General features: G+C 34.8%; 1 protein-coding gene across 3 annotated transcripts in view; it reads right to left on the bottom strand.

Annotated features, from left to right (window-relative positions):
* The window catches only part of STAG1 (STAG1 cohesin complex component), a 433,060-nt gene that overhangs the window by 278,870 nt on the left and 132,155 nt on the right, over positions 1-22,035 (bottom strand). For all 3 annotated transcript variants that reach the window (XM_059920266.1, XM_059920267.1, XM_059920268.1), the window contains one exon: positions 8,119-8,283. In XM_059920266.1, coding sequence (XP_059776249.1) covers positions 8,119-8,283 — 165 coding nt within the window. The remainder of the gene's footprint in view (positions 1-8,118; positions 8,284-22,035) is intronic.

Below are 22,035 nucleotides of genomic sequence, written 5' to 3'. Positions count from 1 at the left end.
AAAAGATCATCTATCTAAGATCTTTTACGTATGAGAGAAATAAACTGTCTTGTTTAAACTACTGTTATTTTCAGTTTTCCACATTTACCTTCAGCTAAACTTAATCTAAATGTTTTTATGTTAAATTTAAATTTTTTATTATGATGTTGTTAAAAATCTGAATAAATGTTTTAATATTTTTTTCATGATTTTAAGTCCCGTACCCAATATCCTGCACTGTAGTGGTTGCAGCTATAAGCACATATTTCTTGTTACACTCATATATTGATTCTATTCATGTACTTATCTTTGCTTAGTTCTATAAGGTTTTACTCCTCTTCACTGTAGTATTTCCTTCCTTCAATATTTCTTGACCATCTTTGTTATAAAGTTTCATTTCAGTCAATAGTACATTTGTTCTCCCCTCTAACGTTTCAGTACCCTTTCTTCTATAATTAAACTTCTTAAGACATTCTTCAGCCATTTTAATACTTCTTGAAACTTTTAAGCTTTTCAATGAACATTCAGAAATTCAAAACGTATTATAGACACATTTATCCATTCTATTAATAGCTCAGAAAAGCATTCAATTCTCATACAGTCACTAAATAAACTGTCAATTCAAACACAAGTTAACAGGTGAGATTTTAATAAACTCATCGGTGCTTTTTCACTTTCCTTGGTGTCGACATAGAGTAATTAAAATTCTCCTACACAAATCTTAGGGGAGAACTCCTCTGCATTTGATACCTTGAGATTTGGCATCTAACCAATTTGTAAGTTGGGAACTAGAAGAAATGAATGTCCTATAAAAGTTCATACTTTTCTTTAACATCAGAACAAAGTTTCCTCCCTAAAAGAGAGAGAATGACTAATCACAGACTATCCCGCTAAGATACCTATGTCTTTCCCAATCATAACTTCAATGGACAAAATCAGTTTTACCCACATAGTCACCTGTCAAAAGCAAATAGACCAAACTGTGCTATTAAGTATACTTCATTTATAGGCTGAATCCAATTCCTCATTCACATAAGTTATTATTATCAGTACATTAAGACCAAATGGAGTTTTCTTAGCATTAATCAACAGTTTGTAATAGTATATTAACAGATCATTTGATTAGTATGGAGAATTTCCTTTCCCTTCTATGATTAGAAAGTCTATGAAGGGAAGGGTCAGGCAAGTTTAGTTCATATTGTATCTCTTGTACCTAACCCAATGCCTGAAACAAGAGCTCTCAATGAATTTTTGTTGAATGAAGGAACTGTAGTCCAACATTTTTAGTTGAAGTCTGGAGGTACAAAATGCAAATGCCAATGGATTACAGAAATTCACTTAAATGCTAACTCATAACTACTAAAGCAACAAACATCAGATTAATAGCTTGAATGTTCCAAAATTCAACATATAGTCAGTGTCATGCACCTAAAAGTCAAAATGTCCAAACCAAACTATTCCCATACCCATCTACTAACACCTATACTCTTAAAAATTTCCTTTCAGTGAATATCCCCAAGTCAAACAACTAGGAATTACCTTAGATTCTGTCCTCTTTCTCATCCTTCAGAAGCATCCTACAGCCTTAATATTTATAGAATCGGTCACTTCCTCTTCCTTTTCACCCTCACTGACACTATAAATGCAAACTCTCATTACTTCCCAATTGGATCACTGGAGGGGGAGGGGAAAAAAAAAAGCGCCTCCTAATTGGTCTTTCTTCCAGCCCTACACACCCCAAATCATCACCTGTATTGCTTCCAGAAAGGTATTTCTAAAATGCTAAATATGATGTTATTTTCTTTCTAAAATGCCATCAATTTCACAAAAAGTCAAAACGTTCAATGTTCAGAATCTAGCTTCTCTCAGCTCTATTTTTACTGGCCATCTATGCCCTCTTTGTAGGGGTAGAGATTTCAGTTTTGCATGCCCTGTTTCTGCTATAAGAAGTGCCTTCTGCTACTGCCTAGCTAACTCCTACTCATCTTTCAAGTCTCAGGTCAAGTTTTAGCTATACAGGCAAACCTTCCACAACCCTGTCCTCTAGACGTGCCCAAGTGAATTTTCAGAGTTTTCAACCCACTCAGTATATCTGTTGTATTAAAGTATTCTGTAACACCTGTTTCCCATGAGGGCAAAACTGTGGTTGTTTTTCTGTACATTCAGAAACTATCTAGCACAGCATCTGATTACAGGAGGTGTGTAACAAGTATCTATTAAGCTAGTAAAACTGATTCTTCACAATTCTGATAAGGAGAAAAGACTTAAAAGAGAAAATGGTCATAAATAGTTGTAGGAATCAAAGGTTTCTGGAATGCTGGATAAATAAAAGAAGCCAGGTTCTTTAACACAAATCTTATCAAAGCCTTCACATTTCATACCTCTCCAAAGGGGAAGGGATACAGTCATTTTCCAAATATATGGACATTATAAGCCCTCCTTTTGGGGGGCATTTCAGAAATGCTATCCATTTTTATTTCAAATAATAAAATAAACAAGATAGACAAGAAGGTATCCAGCTTCAACAACATTTAATACTTTACAGCCATATTTGTTTCTTTCTGCTTCTTTTTTCAGTAACTGCTGTAGTACCCCACATACACCCATCTGATCCCATTCTCCTTCTCCTATCTCCTCAGTAAGTAACCAATAACATAAACTTGATGTTAAATAAACTTAGGTATGTGTTTATATAAGCAGTACAATATATTATGTATCATTCTGTAGCTTGCTTTGTCCCTTAAAATACATTTCTGAAATTTATCTATAATGGTACCTAGAGCTCTAGCTCACTCATTTGAAGTGTTTGAATATACCACATTTTATTTATCAATTGTCCTGTTCATAGACTTTTTTTACTTCCTTTTTTTTCTTTTTGCTTTTACAAAGTAGCAATAAAAATTCCTGTATTTGCCTCATTTATAAAAATACACAAAAATTTCTCTAAAGGTTACATCTAGGAATTGAATTCCCTTTCTTCAAAGTACCTCAGTTAAAAAAAGAAAGACATAAAAAAGAGAAAAAGGTGTTGCTCACAGTGTAGGCACTCATTAAATATTTGCTAAATGAATGAAAAATGAATAGGTCGTTCAATTTTTCTTAATACTGTCAAATTTTTCTCCAAAGGGGTTACACAGATTTGTACTCCCACTAGTTGTTACTCTACATCTTTACTGACTCTCACTATCTTCCAGACATTTTTATGTCACTCAATATGAAGAGTATGAAACAGAATTTTATTCTATTCCACTCAAAATTTTATTCATTTTTCCTTACTATTTTCTTACATGGGCTATTGTTTCCTCTAACATGTTCAGAATGATTTTTTTTTTTTTTAGTGTTAATTTTCTCTCTAGGAGTTTTGCTGATCACTCATTAGCTCTAATACTCTAGTTTATGTTGAAATTCCTACATAGACAATTGTATATTCTGCAAATACGGAAAATTTTGTATTTTCCTTTTCAATTGTTATACTCTAGTGCTTATTCCTGGGAATTCATCTAAATTTCCCTTTTTAAAATGCCATGATGTGAGGGACTTCCGTGGTGGCGTAGTGGTTAAGAATCCGCCTGCCAATGCAGGGGACGGTCTGGGAGGATCCCACATGCCGCGGAGCAACTAAGCCTGTGCACCACAACTACTGAGCCTGCGCTCTAGAGCCCGCAAGCCACAACTATGGAGCCCGAGTGCCACAACTACTGAAGCTCATGTGCCTAGAGCCCATGCTCCACAACAAAGAGAAGCCACCACAATGAGGAGCCCGCGCACTGCAACGAAGAGTAGGCCCCGCTTGCCGCAACTAGAGAAACCCCACACGTAGCAACGAAGACCCAATGCAGCCAAAAATAAAAAATAAAAAAATAAAAAAGTGCCGTGATGTCAGCTATAAGGTTTTTGTGTGATAACTTTATCAAGCTAAGGAATTTCCCTCTTGTTCGTTTATTCATGAAGAGTTATTGTTCATTATGAATATCAGCTATATTTTATCAGATGATTTTTCTCAACATTCTATATCAATTTCCCCCCAGGATTATCTGCTATATAACAGTAAAATATTTTCTAACATTAAGCCACTCTTGCATTCCTAAGATAAAACCTCTAAGTCTTAAAAATGCACTGAACTGAAATTGCCAATATTTTGAATTAGTTGACCTTTTCTACCATTTCTTTTTCTATTTAATTTCCATTTCTACTTTTATTATTCCTTTCTTCCTAATTATTTTAGTTTTCCTATTTTTCTTTCTCTAAGTTTGTACTACTTTTGCTAACAGTAATACATTTAAGACTGTATATTTATTCAAGTAGTGCTTTAGCTGGCCTCAATTTTTCACTAACATTACTTTCACTAACATTCACATTTCAACTCTGTTTATTTCCTCTTTACCACATGAATTATTTAAAAGTGACTTTCCAGACTTTTGAGTATAATGTAATGTAGAAGGGGAATTTATTTTGTGTATTTCAACCTTATTGCATTGTAGTCAGAGAAAAGGGTCAAGCATTCTTTAATGAAATATTTCAAGACCTTCTTTCAATCCTCAATATTTTAGTTATACTATACAGGCATACCTTAGACATATTGCAGGTCTGGTTTCAGACCACTGCAATAGAGCAAACATCGCAATACAGAGAGTCACATGAATTTTTGGTTTCTCAGTGCATATAAAAGTTATGTTTACACTATACTATAGTCTATTAAGTGTTCAATAACATTATGCCTAAAAAAACACTGTACATACCTTAATTAAAAAATAATGCTGTTGGAAAAATGGTGCTGATAGACTTGTTTGTCGAAGGGTTGCCACAAACCTTCAATTTGTAAAAAATGCAGTATCTGTGAAGCGCAGGAAAAAACAAAAAAACAAAAAAACACAAGGAATGCCTGTACTATTACTAGCTGTGTAATGATTTTCACTTATCTTGTTGACTCCTGAGAACAAACTCTAGATCCGAGGAAATGTGACTGTAAATTTCCACAAAAGTACCTCTTCAAAAACTATGTCTCTTTTATTCCCTCAGAATTCTTCCCCTGCATATTTTGGAACCCTTTCAATCCACATCAAAGTCACTCAACTGCTCTTTCATATTTACTTTTTTCTCTGGGCTACATTCTAAATGAATGCCTAATGAATGCCAATTCCTCAATTCTCCCTTTGATGGCATCTAATGTAGCTTTTTATCTTCAGTAAAACCAATTTACTAAGTTTATTTCCTTTTTGGTATTAGAATTTCTTCTTTCATCTCTCTAGAATCTTAAATATACTTATTTCTTTTATTATTCATCCTTCCCTAGCCAATGTTTTTGTGATTATCTCTGCTCATTCTACTCACTCCACTGCACAACTAGATCATATAGTGGGGCTTAGAAAGAACTTCCTGGTCTAAGATGATACAGGGGATTTTTACAGACCCAGTCTCCAACCAAGAAAGTAGTCATTTTAATTCAGGACCTGATTATAAGGACTATGTCTGTCCTCTCCCTTCCTTCAGCCCATGACTTCTAAAAGTGGGGTTTTAGTATAAGTTATTATCCAAACTAGGACCCTCTTGAGTGTTAAAGGAGTCTCTACTAATAACTACATGGATGCTAAGCATAAACAAGAGTCTCAAGGGTAACCTGAGATATACAATCCCCCTAAACATAAGCCTTAGCCTATGCAGCAGTTAGTTCTCAGCGGCTTTCTTCAGTCTCCTTTACAAGTATGGAGTCTCGTGTTAGGCCCTGGCTTCATGTATTTTAAGCCTAACTCTATTCCTCTACCCTTCATGAAGCATCTTTCATCTTTTTAACACACAAGAGCCAAACTCTTGGCTACAAGTGCCTGCTTCTGCTACCTTAAGCCCAATCCTGATCACCAGGTAGTTTTTCTTTTATATAAACCATAGAAACATTTAGTTTCTAAACTCATTAATGTCTACCCTCTTTTTAATATTTTATCTTTCATTACTTTATGTTAGAAGTGAAGGGGTAATAAACACTTAAATTAGTGTGCCAGCTTCAATAAAAGACCTGCATCAGAGTTTTTTAAACATGCATTCCTTTTGCTCAGCAACCACTTTCAGGAATTTATGTTACAAAGGATTCCCACGTGCACATTTCAGAGGGATATATAAGGATATTCAAAGAAGTACTATTTTTAATAGAACTACCCTTAAATAGTTATCTTAAATATACTTATTCTTCCTTAACAATAAAGCAGCCCAAATGAAAACTGGTTAAATAAATCACGGCCCAGCCACGTTAGGGAATGATATATAATTATTAAAATTTATAAGGTTAATTCATGGGAAAAAATGCCCACAATAGAACGCTGAGTAAAAAAAAATTACAGAAGTTTGCAGATTAATTTGAATATAGCTAGGAAAGAAAAACATAAAAGAATAATAAAAAATTACAGCAAAGTAGAAAATGCTTAGAGTCAACTTCAATAGAAGAATAGTGAGAAAAAGTTGAAAAAGTGACTTAAAACCAAATTATGCAAGTAGCAGTAGGCTCTGACTACTAATCTTTACCTTTCATAAAACATGAATCCAAAAGAATTTAAGCAGAGAGTAAAGTATGGAAACAGCAACAGGGAAGAGTAATGTGAATGAAGAATACAGAAGATACTGGGCAAAAAAGAAAAAATGTACACTACTCACTAGGGTGTATCAAATACAGATGACTAGATTTTGTTCATATTAAATATTGAAGATTTTGTTCCTATTAAGTAAAAGTTGGAAAAATAAAGTTTTGCATGAAAAAAGAAAAGCAGAATACTGAAATGCAATTTTTTAATTTAATTTCCTTCATCTTTCTGCTTGTGTTTCCATGTAAGGGTGGGAGGCAATAAACACATCTCAAAAATAGTATTTCTGTAGCTTGTTAACAATTTTTCTATTACAGTATAATAAACTGTCGAGTTTAAGGGCTAAAAGTCACTTAATATATTTTAAAATTATACTTATGTAATCTAAAGTTGTCCATTGCTTTGGGTAACTGGGAATTCAGTATTTCTTTTACTATTAAGCATCATCCCACCACTCCACCTCCCTCCCTTCCCATACAAATTCCAGGATTCTTGAACACATCAATCTGGTAACATACATAAAAAGCAGTGAACACTAAACTCCCTTAAGGAATTCAAAGGGAAATACAGGTTAAAAAATAGAAGGTATACTAATGAAAACTTGCCTGCTTTTAGTTCTAAAAATAAATCTGTTTCATCAATTACCTAAATTTAAAACTTAAATTGAAAATGAAGTATCAAAAATAAGCAGGTATCAAATTAAAAGATTTAATCAAAAAAACGCAAATTAAAATAATGAATTACCATCTTTGCCTATGTTGTCAAATAATTCTTAAATATAAAATATCCAATTGCTAGCTACACTTCTGGTGAAAGATAAACTAGTACAACTTTTTGGAGAGTAAAATGGTATTTATTACCACACAGTTAAGAAATATTCTTTAATGAAATAATTTTACCTCTGGTACTTTAAAATGAAAAAAAGATGTGGGGAAGTAAATACAAATGATAAGTTTTAAAATAGTGGAAAAAAATGTAAAGACACATAATCATGGTTTATCCTTGTAATGAATTAGTAAGAAGCCAATGAAGCTATGCTCTTCTAAACTATTTAATGATATTTGTTGAGTCAATGAGGAGAGAGAAAAGAGAGTAAGAAGGTTGTAACAGATCTCTCTCTCTCTCTCTCTCTCACACACACACACACACACACACACACAAATAACCATAAAATATTAACTGTGGTTATTCCTAATTCACTCTTAGGAATGTTTTTTATACCTTTTCTTCTTTCAAATATTCTTCAATACACATATGTTACTTATATTAACTCAAAATTTAAAAAAAATACATATTATTAAGGTAATAAAAATTCTTAGGCAGCTCCTGTTACATGCAAGTTACTTTATTCAGCACAATGTAATCTAAAGTTTGTAATCTTAAACTCACTATTAAACAAAATGCCTTTCCTGACACTTTTTACAAAACAAGCAAAGAAAAACCTTTAAGTTAATAAACTTCTTGATTACACAATCAACAAGAGTATATAAAATGTCAATATATACACGAATAGGTTCCACGTTATTGACTGTATTTCTTTATTAATAAGATAAAAACACTTAAAATTTACCTGCATTGCACTTTTCCCCAGTTTCACCACTTCAAATAATGTGACAGGCTCCCCTTCACCATTCTGTTGAGGATGCCCATTAGCTCTTCCACGGCCTGTTCCTCTAACTCCAGCTTCAATTCTACTCTTCTCTCCTGGAGATTTTCGAGGTTTCTTATTTGTAGACTGAATAAAAAGATGAGGAAAAGTTAAATTAAATGCAAGCATACTTTGCTTTATGCAGAATGATCTCAAATTATGTCTGATCCTGTGAAAGGGAAGTTAGCACTGTTATAGATAAGAGACATAATCCCAAAGGAAGCTTTACAATGTTTTCATTGATAAAAACAAAGTACAAACAGCAAAGTACAAGTTAATTTATACATGGCATGAAAATAAAGTTAAAAGAAAAAGATTTAATATTTTGTACAATAATGCCAATGCTGAACATTTTAACCATGCCCCAACCATGCCCCCTTCTTGACATTTTCTTCTTCCTAACTTCCTCAATATTCTATTTCCTCAGAAACCTTGTTCAATAAAACATTACTTGGAAAAAGCTGCATATTCAACTTCTCCCTCGACTTAAGTGCTCAAGTATTTCTTATCCAGTCATACAACAAATATATATTGAACATATTTGGAACCATTCTAGATACTAGAAATACAGCAAACATTTCTGCCTTGACAGAGTTTACATTCTTCAATTAACAACCCATCCCACGCCCCCAATTTTTTTAAAAAAGTCAACACTAGTTATCACCTTATCTGTGTCTCACCTTTAGAGTCAAGATAGAATTGCTTGCAGTCACTGTTATTATTCCCATAAATTTCACTCATATATAAACTCATCAGGGTTGCTGCTTCACCAAGCCCACCAGTAAAAGTAATGTTGCTAAACGTAATAGACTTTTTTTTTTAAACATTTTTTGGGGGGTTTGTTTGTTTGTTTATTTATGGCTGTGTTGGGTCTTCGTTTCTGTGCGAGGGCTTTCTCTAGTTGTGGCAAGTGGGGGCCACTCTTCATCGCGGTGCACGGGCCTCTCATTATCGCGGCGTCTCTTGTTGCGGAGCACAGGCTCCAGACGCGCAGGCTCAGTAATTGTGGCTCACGGGCCTAGTTGCTCCGCGGCATGTGGGATCTTCCCAGACCAGGGCTCGAACCCGTGTCCCCTGCATTGGCAGGCAGATTCTCAACCGCTGCGCCACCAGGGAAGCCCAACAGACATTTTTTGAAACTCTCTCAACAGGCCATGTTATCCCCCTTGTCTTTCAGATATCTTTTCCCTCCTTATACTCCTTACCTGTCAGTGTTACCTTAGGTCTCTCCTGAGCATCTTCTCAATCTTTATAGTCTCTCTTGAGTGGTTTACTTCACTCTCATAATAGCCTGCTTCAGTTATCAATTTACTGTTCCTCATCTCCAAATGTATTCTAATTTGCCCCACTCTGTAAACATTTCTCTTTTGTCATATGCTGCACTGGTAGGCTTATAACTAGAGGGCCTTGGAGGAACACTACAAAGCATAACGTGGAGGGGCTTTTCTCCCTGCTCACAGGACCTGCTCCCTTCATTCTCTATTCCTGTATTCTTCACAGTACTCTTTCACTCCTCTTAATAGTTAACAGCCTGACAACCATTTGTGTGTGTGGATTAATATATAATGAATTTACTGCTTATTTTTAAATAAATTATTTTTAGAACAGTGTTAGATTTACAAAAAAAATGTGAAGATAGTACAAGGAATTCCCACATATATCACGTCTAATTACACCTATTATTAACACCTTACTATTTGTATGGTACATTTGTTATAATTAATGAACCAAAATTGATACATTAACAAAACTCCATACTTAATTCAGATTTTCTTAGTTTTTGTCTAATGACCTCTTCTGTTCTAGGAGAACATCCAGGGCACCTAGACATACTCACATCATGTCTCCTTAAGCTCCTCTTGGCTCCAACAGTTTTTCTACTTTCCTGGGTTTTGGTGACCTTGACAATTTTGAAGAATTTTGTACAGGGATTTTGTACTGTACTGATATTTTATATAATGTTCTTCAACTGGGGTTTGTCTGATGTTTTTCTAATGAGTAGACTGGGATTATGGGTTTGGAGAGGAAGATGTGAGAGACGAAGTATCATTTTTGTCACCTCATATCAAGGGTATATACTAACAATATGATTTATCACTCTTAATGTTGACCTGTTAATCAGTTGGCTGAGGTGGTATTTGTCAGGTTTCTCCACTGTAAAGTTACTTTTCCTCTCCTTTCCATACTTTGGAAGAAAGTCACTATGTGCATCCCACATTTAAGGGGTGGGGAGTTATGCTCCACCTCCTTGATCCACCTCCTTGAAGGCAGAGCATTTACGCATACCATTTGAAATTCTTCAGTATGAGAGATCTGTCTATTCTCACCCATTCACTCAATCATTTGTACTAATGTAGACTCATCGACATTCATTTTATATTTTTGGATTATAATTCAATACTATTTTATTTTGTTGTTCAACTTGCTTCAGCTTTGGCCATTAAGATATCTTTCAGTTGGTTCCTGTGTCCATTTGACATATTCCCATCATTCTGTGTGTTTTGTTTTTTATTTTTTTAGCACTTGGTTACTTTCTGGCAGCACATCATTCTCCAGGCTCATGCTGTATATTCTCTTTTCCAGTTTTAGAATCAGGTAATACTCCAAGGAGCCCTGGTTCCTTTTATTAGAGAATTTTACTAGAGATGAAGATCTGGGCACTAGGTTTGGCTCCTTGATACTAAGTGCCCTTGCTTCTAGACCCTTAAGCAGACAAAACAAAGAAATGTATGTTCCATATATATACACATAACTATAAATGTTTCTGTATGCAATGATCTGTTATCTATATTAAGCTAAACATAAGTTGGAACTGGTATCTCCAACTCTAATCCATTACCACACGGATGCTTCTTCCCCTTGCTCATCGACAAACTCCCACTCCAACAATGAGAAATCTGGCTCTCCTCAGTATACACGTAGGGCAATATTTTAAGCCCTACCCCATGGAAAACAACTTTATGAACTAGACTGCAGTTCTTATATACACTGTGTACAATTTCTCTGACTTTAGTCTTACAGACTCATTTCCAAAGTTACCTAAGTCAGCAACTCTCTCCCTCCTCCCTTCACTGCAAAAGAGATTACGCTGTTACACTCTACATTCCATCCTGGTATTCCCCCTACCTTATAAATGATTTTTTAAACATCTGTATTAATAAAATTCACTCTTTTTCTGAAAAGTTTGGTGGGCTTTGACAAACGCATACTGTCATGTATGCACAACTGTGGTATCACAGAGAAAAGTTTCACTACCTTAAAAAACGCCTGTGCTTCACATCCATTCAACCCTCTCACTTGGCCTTGTCAAACACCAAATTTTTTTTTAATCACCACTACAGTTTTGTCTTTTACAGAGAGTCATATAATTGGAATCGCACAGCATATAGCGTTTTCATACTGGTCTTTCATTTTAACAAAATGCATTTAAGATGGATCCATGTCTTTTAGTGGTTGAATAGCTCATTTCTGTTCATCTCTAAACAATATTCCACTGTATGGATGTACCATGTTTTGTCATCCATTTACCTAACGATGGACATCTTGGCCACCATTTTTGGCAGTTAGGAATAAAGCTGCATAGGCATTCACATGCAGGGTTTTGTGTGGACAACACTTCTAAATCAGTTGTGTAAACACCTAGGATTACTGGATCATATGGTAAAACTATGTTTAGCTTTGTACAAACCTGCCAAACTGTCTTCCAAAGTGGCAATACCATTTTGCATTCTGACCAGCAATGAATGACAGCTTCTGCTGCTTTGCATTCTTGCCAGGAAATTGGTACTGTCAGGTTTTTAGATTTCAGCCACTCTAACAGGCATATAGTGATATCTCCTTGTTGTATTAATTTGCAATTCCTGAGCGATAAATGATTAAAGACTTTTCAATAAATAGTAATTCTTCACAGTAAATTTTTCTGTTTGAATTACTGGTGAGAATTTGTCTCCTGATTAAAATCTCCATACTTGCATTACCCAATATCATGGTCTCTAGCCTCACAAAGCTAACTGAGCACTTGAAATATGGCTACTCAAAACTTAGATGAGCAATGTTTTGACTATCCACAAGGTTGTGAAGATTTAGTATGAAAAACAGCATATAAAATATCTCATTCATATATTGATTACATGATGAAATTATAATATTTTAGGTATACTAGCTTAAATAAATTATATTATTAAAGTTAATTTCACCCACTTCTTATAACTTACTAGAAAATATTAAATTACAGATGTAGCTCAAATCACATTTGTTAGACAATGCCATTCTAATACTATAACCACAGTAATCCTTATATTACAAATTTACTCCAACACTTATTTTCTTCTTTATTTGATCTCTAATCTCCAATGATTCTCATAACCATCAAGTTAAAGTCCGAAGTCCTCAGCACAGCAAGTAATGCTATCAATTATTACCTGTTCAGTCCTCTACCACACCAGATCCCTATTTATAGGCTACTATCTTGCCATACTGACCAATTTAAAATTGCTTGAAAATATAATTATTTCATGCATTCATCCTTTTTAGCTGATAGATCCTGGCTCCTCCTAACAAGTCTTGTTTCTGTGCTCACTCTTTGGAAAAATAGGTGTCTTCCCTATGGCAGGTATGTGCATGACCACTTGTGTGTGCATATGAAGAGGAAAGGGGGGAATGTTATTTTTCTTTATTGAGTAATGCATTCCCATGGCTAAAAATTCAAAAGGTGATTAATGTTACACAATGAAAACTTGCCCACTCTTACCCTCAAGCCTTAGGAAAGAAGATTGGTTCTTTCAGCCAAAATTATTCATTCCTATATGTCATTCCAGAGACATTTAAACATATTTTAAAAATACACATGAAAGAAATTAAAGAAGACATAGATAAAGAGAAACCCATCCCATGTTCATGGGTTGGAAGACTTAATATCATTAAGATGTTAATACTACCTAAAGTGATCTTCTACAGATTCAATGCAGTCTCTATCAAAATGCCTATGACCATTTCTGCAGAAACAGAAAAATCCATTCTGTAATTCATAGGGAATCTCAAAGGACTCCAAATACCCAAAATAATCTTGAAAAAAGAACAATGTTGGAGGACTCACACTTCCTGATTCCAAATCTTACTACAAAGCTAGAGTAATCAAAACAGTGTGGTGCTGGCATAAAGATACACAGACCAATGGAACAGAATACAGAGCCCAGAAATAAACCCTCACATATATGATTAAATAATTTTTGACAAGGGTACCAAGACCATTCAATGGGGAAAGAGTAAAAATGCAACCCACAGAATGAGAGAAAATATTTGTAAATCATACATCTGATAAGATATTAATATTCAGAATATACAGAGAACTAAAACACAACAACAAAACAACCCAATTCAAAAATGGGCAAAGAGGACTTCCCTGGTGGTGCAGTGGTTAAGAATCTGCCTGCCAACACAGGGGACACAGGTTCGATCCCTGGCCCAGGAAGATCCCCCATGCCGCGGGGCAACTAAGCCTGTGCGCCACAACTACTGAGACCATGCGCCACAACTACTGAATCTCATGCACCCTAGAGCTCACGCGCTGCAACTACTGAAGCCCGTGTGCCTAGAGCCCATGCTCTGCAACAAGAGAAACCACCGCAGTGAGAAGCCCACACACCACAAGAGAGAGTAGCCTCCACTCACCGCAACTAGAGAAAGCCCGCACACAGCAACGAAGACCCAATGCAGTCAAAAATAAATAAACTTTTTTTAAAAAATGGGCAAAGGACTTGAATAGACATTTCTCCAAAGAAGATATGCAAATGGCCAATAAGCATGTGAAAAGATGCTAAACATCACTAATAATTAGGAGAAATGCAAATCAAAACTACGAGATGCCATCTCACACCTATTAGGATGACTACTATCAAAAAGAAAGAGGAAAGTCTAGGCAAGGTTGTGGAGAAACTGGAACTCTTATGCACTGTTGATAGGAATGTAAAATGGTACAGCTGTTGTATAAAACAGTATGGCAGTTCCTCAAAAATTAAAAATGGAATTAATCATATGACCACCAATAACACATCTAGATATGTACCCAAAAGAATTGAAAGCAGGATCTCAAAGATATTTGTACACCCTTATTCACAGCAACACTGTTCACAATAGCTAAAACTTGGTAGCAACCCAAGTGTCCATCGGTGGATGAATGGATAAGTAAATGTGGAATATAGATACAATGGAATATCATTTAGCCTTAAAAAGGAAGGAAATTCTGACAAATGCCGCAATGTGAACGGATCTCGAGAACATTATGCTACGTGAAATAAGCTAGTCACAAAAAAGACAAATACTGTATGATTCCACTTACATGAAGTACTTAGTCAAAATCACAAGAGACAGAAACTAGAACGGTGATTGCCAGGGGCTGCGGGGAGTGGAGAATGAGTAGTTACTGTTTAATGCGTGTACAGTTTCAGTTTTAAAAGATGAAGAAAGTTATGGAGATGCGTGGTGGTGATGACTGCATATGAATATATTTAACGCCATTGAACTGTACACTTAAAAACGTAACTTGGTAAATCACAAGTGTATTTCACCTAATAAAAAAATTTTTTTGAAAAAAAATGCATATATATTTCCATGTATCTAGTATATTTTATGTTATGTATGCACAGTTCTGCACCATTCTATTTTCACTATCAACATATTTTATACTTAATCTATAGCAAAGACCTAGAGAATGTCTTGACTCTTCCGAAAGCTGCAGTGTTCCATTACATAGATATACATTAACTTATTTAGCCAATAACCTATTGATGAACATTTATTTTGTTTTGGATCATTTACTATTACAAATAATGCTGCAACAAATAAGCTTGTGCACATGTAGGAATGTTTGCATGTGTCATAGACACATACATCATTACACATATTTAGTACATATATAGCAGGAACTAAACTCCATGAGTAAAGAGAAAATAAACCATAATTTTTAAACCTGGGAGCCTATTAGCACTGGTTATAAAGGGTGAATAAGAAGGTAAAAAAATCCACTTGATCTTATCTAGGGTCTATCTGTATTTTATCCCATTATCCAAGAATGATTTTTCCTATTACAGACCCATACAGTAATATACAGTAAAGATGCTGAAAGATAAACCAAAAAGCTGATGTTCAGAAAAACTGTGCCCAATAAAAAGAGTAAGGAAGAGGAAAGATCACAGCATAACAGGATACATGCAATCTTTAGCTTATACCCAAGGGGCACAATTTTGCAGTCCTGAGAATAATTCCTCTCTCAGAACACAGGTATACTTATTCCATTCAATAAAATAACACATTTGTATAGAGATTGGGGGCAGTGCTCTAAGGGGGATTTGAAAACTAAGAACTGTGACAGTTATTTCAAAGGGTAAAAATATATACATTACCCTTTAGTTGTGACTTTCCAGGCTCCCTTCGCTACACTTTTTGTGCTACAAAGGTCAGGACACATGTTGATGTAGTCTCCTTCCTGGACAAAGGAACCATGGTGCTCTCAAATGAAAGAAGTGGGTGATGTTCTGTGTCAAACTTGCTTGTTGGTCCAGTTTTGAGTTTGTGCCATCTTAAGAACTGAGTCTTAGTGACCGGTGTGAAGTAATAACTCATTTGTGGTTTTGATTTGCATTTCTCTAACAATTAGCGATGTTGAGCATCTTTTCATGTGCCTGTTGGCCATCTGTATGTCTTCTTTGGAAAAATATCTATTCAAGTCTTCTGTCCATTTTTTTGATTGAGCTGTTTGTTTTTACAATGTTGAGTTGTATGAGCTGTTTGTATATTTTGGGTATTAACCCCTTGTTGGTCACATCATTTGCAAATATTTTCTCCTGTTCCTAGGTTGTCTTTTCATTTTGTTGATGGTTTCCTTTGCTGTGCAAAAGCTTTTAAGTTTGATTAGGCCCCATTTGTTTATCTTTCCTTTTATTTCTTTTGCCTTGGGAGAGTGATCTAAGAAAACACTGTAACAATTTATGTCAGAGAATGTCTTGTCTATGTTCTCTTCTAGGAGATTTATGGTGTCACGTCTTATATTTAGGTCTTTAAAACAGTTTTTAGTTTATTCTTGCACACAGTGTAAGAGAATGTTCTAATTTCATTGATTTACATAGCTGTCCAGCTTTCCCAACACCATTTGTTGAAGAGGTGGAGTTTATCTTTTTTCCGTTGTATATTCTTGCCTCCTTTGTCATAGATTCCTTGACCATAAGCATGTGGATTTATTTTTGGGCTCTCTATTCTGTTCCATTGATCTATAATGCCTGTTTTTGTGCCAATACCCACTGTTTTGGTTACTGTAGCTTTGCAGTATAGTCTGAAGTCTGGAAGGGTTATGCCTCCAGCCTTGTTCTTTTTCCTCAGGACTGCTTTGGCGATTCTGGGCCTTTTGTGGTTCCATATACATTTCAGGACTATTTGTTCTAGTTCTATGAAAATGTTATGGGCATTTTGATATGGATTACATTAAATCTGTAGATTGCTTTGGGTAGTATGGACATTTTAACAGTATTAATTCTTCCAATCTAAAAGCATGGATATCTTTCAATTTATTTGAATCATCTTCAATTTCCTTCATCAATGTCTTATCGTTTTCAGCATATAGGTCTTTCAACTCCTTGGTTAAGTTTATTCCTAGGTATTTTTTGATGCAATTTTAAATGGGATTGTTTTTTTACTTTCTCTTTCTGACATTTCATTCTTAGTGTAAAGAAATGCAACACAACACCTCACACCGGTCAGAATGGCTATCATCAAAAAGTCTAGAAATAATAAATGCTGGAGAGGGTCCAGAGAAAAGAGAACGCTCCTACACTGTTGAAGGGAATGTAAATCGGTACAGCCACCATGGAAAACTGTATGGAGGTTCCTTAAGAAAACTAAAAATACAGCTACCATATGATCCAGCAATCCCACTCCTGGCTATATATCAGGAAAAAATGAAAACTCCAATTTGAAAAGATACGTGCACCCCAATGTTCACAGCAGCACTGTTTACAATAGCCAAGACATGGAAACAACTCAAGTACCCATCAAGAGTCAGACTGGCTTAAGAAGATGTAGTATACATATACAATGGAATATTACTCAGCCATCCAAAGAATGCAATATTGTCATTTGCAGCAACATGGATGGACCCAGAGAATATTAAATTTAGTGAAATAAGTCAGACAAATATTATATGATATCACTTCTATGTGGAATCTAAAAAATAATACAAATGCATCAATATACAAAACAGAAACAGACTCACAGACATAGAAAACAAACATGGTTACCAAAGGGGAAAGGGAGGGGGGAAGGGATAAATTAGGAGTATGGAATTAACAGATACAAACTACTAAAACAGATAAACAACAAGGATTTACTGCACAGCACAAGGAACTATATTTAATATCTTATAATAACCTATAATGGAAAATAATCTGAAATACAGAATCTGAATCACTTTGCTGTACACCTCAAACTAACACAATAGTGTAGATCAACTATGCTTCAATTTAAATAAATTAATAGCAAAAAAACAAAAAAAAAAAGAAAAACTGAGCCTTTGCCTTAATTGGTAGGTTACTAATGCCTTAGTAACCTAGCCAGTAACCCAGTTCCTCTGGAGCTAGAGTTCTGTCCATTATCAGTTTGTCTCAGGGACAGAAGTCCTATCCTTGAATCCCAGGCCATTAGGTGGGACCCCCACAACAGGTTGCCAGACCACACAGATGCTAGCTCTAGCCCAGATGTAGCTCAGCACAGATCTTTACATGCTCACTCATCCTAGAGATATAGTCTCCCTGGTAGAACATGATCAGCTTACTCCATCTACCCCAACTACTACCTGCCTAGGAAATCTTTCTTCCACTAATAGAAAGTGGATCTCTTCCCTAATATGTGCCTCAACCTAGTGTGCATGTCTAGCTTCTAATGTCTTATCTCATGGAGTCTCATTTATTCCACCTTTAAGAATTCATGCTCAACAGCCCAAGTGACAATGTGGTATTATTGTCAAATATGCATAACCTTAATCTAATCATTAGCAAGCAAAATCAAATTGATTCAGTCTACAGAATATAAGATATTAGGAAATAATTTTTTCACTCATTCAACACAACTTTTCTTTTATTTCTACATTCATCATGCAGTTACTATGTACCAAAAATATTAAAAAGTTGATCCTTCTATATAGTACCACACATACCTTTCAAAGAACTCATAGTGTTTAAGATAGATGTTATTTTTCAACATGCTAATACAATTTTGTCAATTGGTGGTGGAGGCCGAACACTCATGCTTCAAATCCCATAAACCACAGTGTAAGTGAGGTATCTATGGTCCATAGGGTTATAATAAAGAAACTAGGGTTCAGGTATTCATTGCTGCAGCTAATTCAAGGGACATAGTGGGGGAAAAGAAAAAAAGACACGAACGAGTATCTGCAGGGAAAAAAAAAAAAAAAACTACCTGAAACAAACCCTGCCTCAACGTATCAAGTTATGAATTTTATGGAAAATACGCTCAGAGTTTCAAAAAGCTATACAACCTTCACTTTGTGAAAATGATGCAATTTAAAGTCAGAGTTTAGAACAATCTTTAGGACAAATGCTTTACTACAACTATATACTACTTAATTTAAATGTGTATCGTAAAGCAATTATACTTCAATAAAGATGTTTAAAAAAAAATGTGTATCTATACTTCTGGTAAACTTTTTAAAGTAAAAATTGGCATAGCTCTACAGGAAGATTATCCAAAATTACTCTATCCCAAAAGCTCTATATAAGATAAGCTGCAGTCTAAATGTGCAATAAGTTTTCTACAAACTTTAAGAGACAGAGATATACCACCTTTTTTTTAATCCTTTGTGCCTTACCTGAATTTATTCATAAGCTATGAATGTAAAGTAACCTCTATCCTTTCACAAATAATGTACATCAACATATTTGGACTAGTTTAATGTAAAATCTTTAGAAACATACAATCAAAACAGAAACACAGATAACTACAGTGAACTAAATTACATTAAAAAAAGACTTTTCATGGAAATTTGGTTTAAGATAAGTGTTGGAAGGGTTCTATGAAAAGAAAAATAACTTCCCTTCCCATGACTGGTAACCATGGAAAGTTCCACAAAAGAGATGAACTGCAAGTTGGGACTTAGTGAATTAAGTAAGATTAGTAAAATTAGTAAGATGAGCATAAATAGAATTTAGGAAACAAGGATTCCAGAAAGAAAAAAACACCATGAGCTAAAGTATAGAAGTGGAAAAGCACAAGCCACATACAGAAGGACAAAAGAGATGTATCTGACTGAATAAAAGGTTATGAGTTGGGAAACACAATAAAATAACAGAAGAACATGCCCCAAAAAAAGGTGCTTCTTGCTATTGGAACAAGTTAAAAAAAAGGGTCAACCTGGCAGTATTAAAAAGGATAGGATGGAGAAAGGAAAAGACTAAAAAGCCGGAACATAATAATACAGACTCCTATAAAGTGAGGCCTAAAGAAAGGAGCTTGGGAAATGTAAAAGAAAGGACAGATGTACAAGACACTGAAATAAAAATTCATGAGATTCGGAATCTCATTACATATAGGAGAGAGGGGAAGGGACTTGGGATGAGGAAATTAAATGGTGACTCACATTTTAATTCTAGATTCCTGGAAAAATTATGGTATCTTTTAGCAAAATTAAGGAAGTCAGAACTAAACTCTAATTAAATGAAAAATTTTCAAAATAAAACAACAAAGCTGATTTGACAGAGAAGAGGAGATACAAGTCCAACTGATAAATACATTTCCAAAAGGGATCATAAAAGTATGTAGGCTTAAGCCACAAAAATTATTTTAAAAAGAGATTTCTATTTCTTAGAAAAATAAATAGAAAAAGTGGTACGGAAAATGACCAACAGACAATTCGGAAACACAAATGACCAATATTTCAGAACATACTGATGAAATGTTACAGTACTTAAAAATTAGAAAAGATTTAACAATCAGTATACTCAACTCAACTTACTATAAGACAGGTAACACCATATATTTTGCTGCGTGAAAGGCAACCCAATAATACACATCAAAAACTTTCAGGGCTTCCCTGGTGGCGCAGTGGTTGAGAATCTGCCTGCCAATGCAGGGGACATGGGTTCGAGCCCTGGTCTGGGAAGATCCCACATGCCGCGGAGCAACTGGGCCCGTGAGCCACAATTACTGAGCCTGCGTGTCTGGAGCCTGTGCTCCGCAAGAAGAGAGGCCGCGATAGTGAGAGGCCCATGCACCGCGATGAAGAGTGGCCCCCGCTTGCCACAACTAGAGAAAGCCCTCGCACAGAAACGAAGACCCAGCACAGCCATAAATAAATAAAAATTAAGAAAAAAAAAATTTTTTAAAAAAGTAAAAGCTTTAAAAAAAAAAAACTTTCAAAACATATGGCATATCTTTTGAGTAATCAATTCTACTTTTAAGAACTTAGGATAAAAAGTATCTATGGCTCTAGAGCAAAATTTATTTTTGAGATATAAGTTTATGTCAGCATGGTTTAAATCTGAAGAATTTTTAACATAAATGTTCAAAAATGGGGACTATATAAATAATTACACACAATACTATGTAGCCATTAAAATTATGTAAAATATATAAATGATATCATGAAATTCATAAGATTATAAACAAAAGTACCAAGTAATTTAGAATATCCAATTTTTATAAATAAATTCACCTGTTAACCTCTCCTTCTGATACTCATTGTTAATATTTTGTTGTGTATGCTATGCTCCATCTTCTATGTGTATGAATATATATACATAAAAGTAAAAATGTATCTCTTTTTATTTACCTTTCCTACTCAGCCTACGTAAATATGATAGTTAAATAATGTTGAGAATATAAGTGCTGGTTCTCACTTAAATAGAATAAAGAGAACAAAACCCTTAATAAAACATTAAACCAGAGACTAAAGATAGGTTAGCTTACAGATGTGCTGATTTGCATGGCAACTAAATGCAACATGAAATCCTGGACTGGATCCTAAACGAAGGAAAAAAAATATTTTTTCTTTTGCTTAGGGCATTATTAGGACATCAGGCAAAATCTGAATGAAGTGTATGTACATAAGGTCAGTATTATATCAATATTATTTTCCTGATTTTCAAACATGTACTGTTGTTGTGTAGAATATCTTTGATTTTATGAAAATGCATACTAAAGCATTAAAAGTAAAGTGGCTTCATGTCTGCAACTTTCAAAAATAATAATTGGTATCAAATATAAATTTTTATATATAAATATATATTTATATTTATGTGTCTGTGTATATATAGAAAACAATATGATAAAGCAAATGTAGTAACATGCTAACATTTGGACAATCTGCATGAAGAATCTGCATAGGAATTCTTTGCAGAATTCTTGGAATTCTTCTGTGTCTGAAATTATTTCAAAATAAAAAGAATTTTAAACACTTGATGGAAAAAAGAGTGACGATTTAACATAATTAAACACCATTCATTCATTCAATAAACGCTTACTGAAAGTCGAACACTACTATACAGCAGTAAACAAACCAGATAAAAATCCCTGCCTTCATGCAGCTTACCTTCTAGTAGGGGGAGACAGACAAAAACCAAATAAGTAAACGGTATACTACGTTAGATGGCAGTAAGTACTACAGAGAAAGGGGAAAACACACACACACACACACACACACACACACACACACACACGGAAGAAAGGGACAGTAAGTCCCTTTGGGTAGGAGGGAAGATACGCAATTCTAGATACCATCCATAGGGAGGCCCCAGTGAGAAGATGACACAGGGCCCTGAGACAAGGAGCACACCTCAT

This window comes from Balaenoptera ricei, chromosome 4, assembly GCF_028023285.1.
Source record: "Balaenoptera ricei isolate mBalRic1 chromosome 4, mBalRic1.hap2, whole genome shotgun sequence".
In the NCBI taxonomy this organism is placed as follows: domain Eukaryota; kingdom Metazoa; phylum Chordata; class Mammalia; order Artiodactyla; family Balaenopteridae; genus Balaenoptera; species Balaenoptera ricei.
This window is presented reverse-complemented; position numbering and strand designations above follow the sequence as displayed.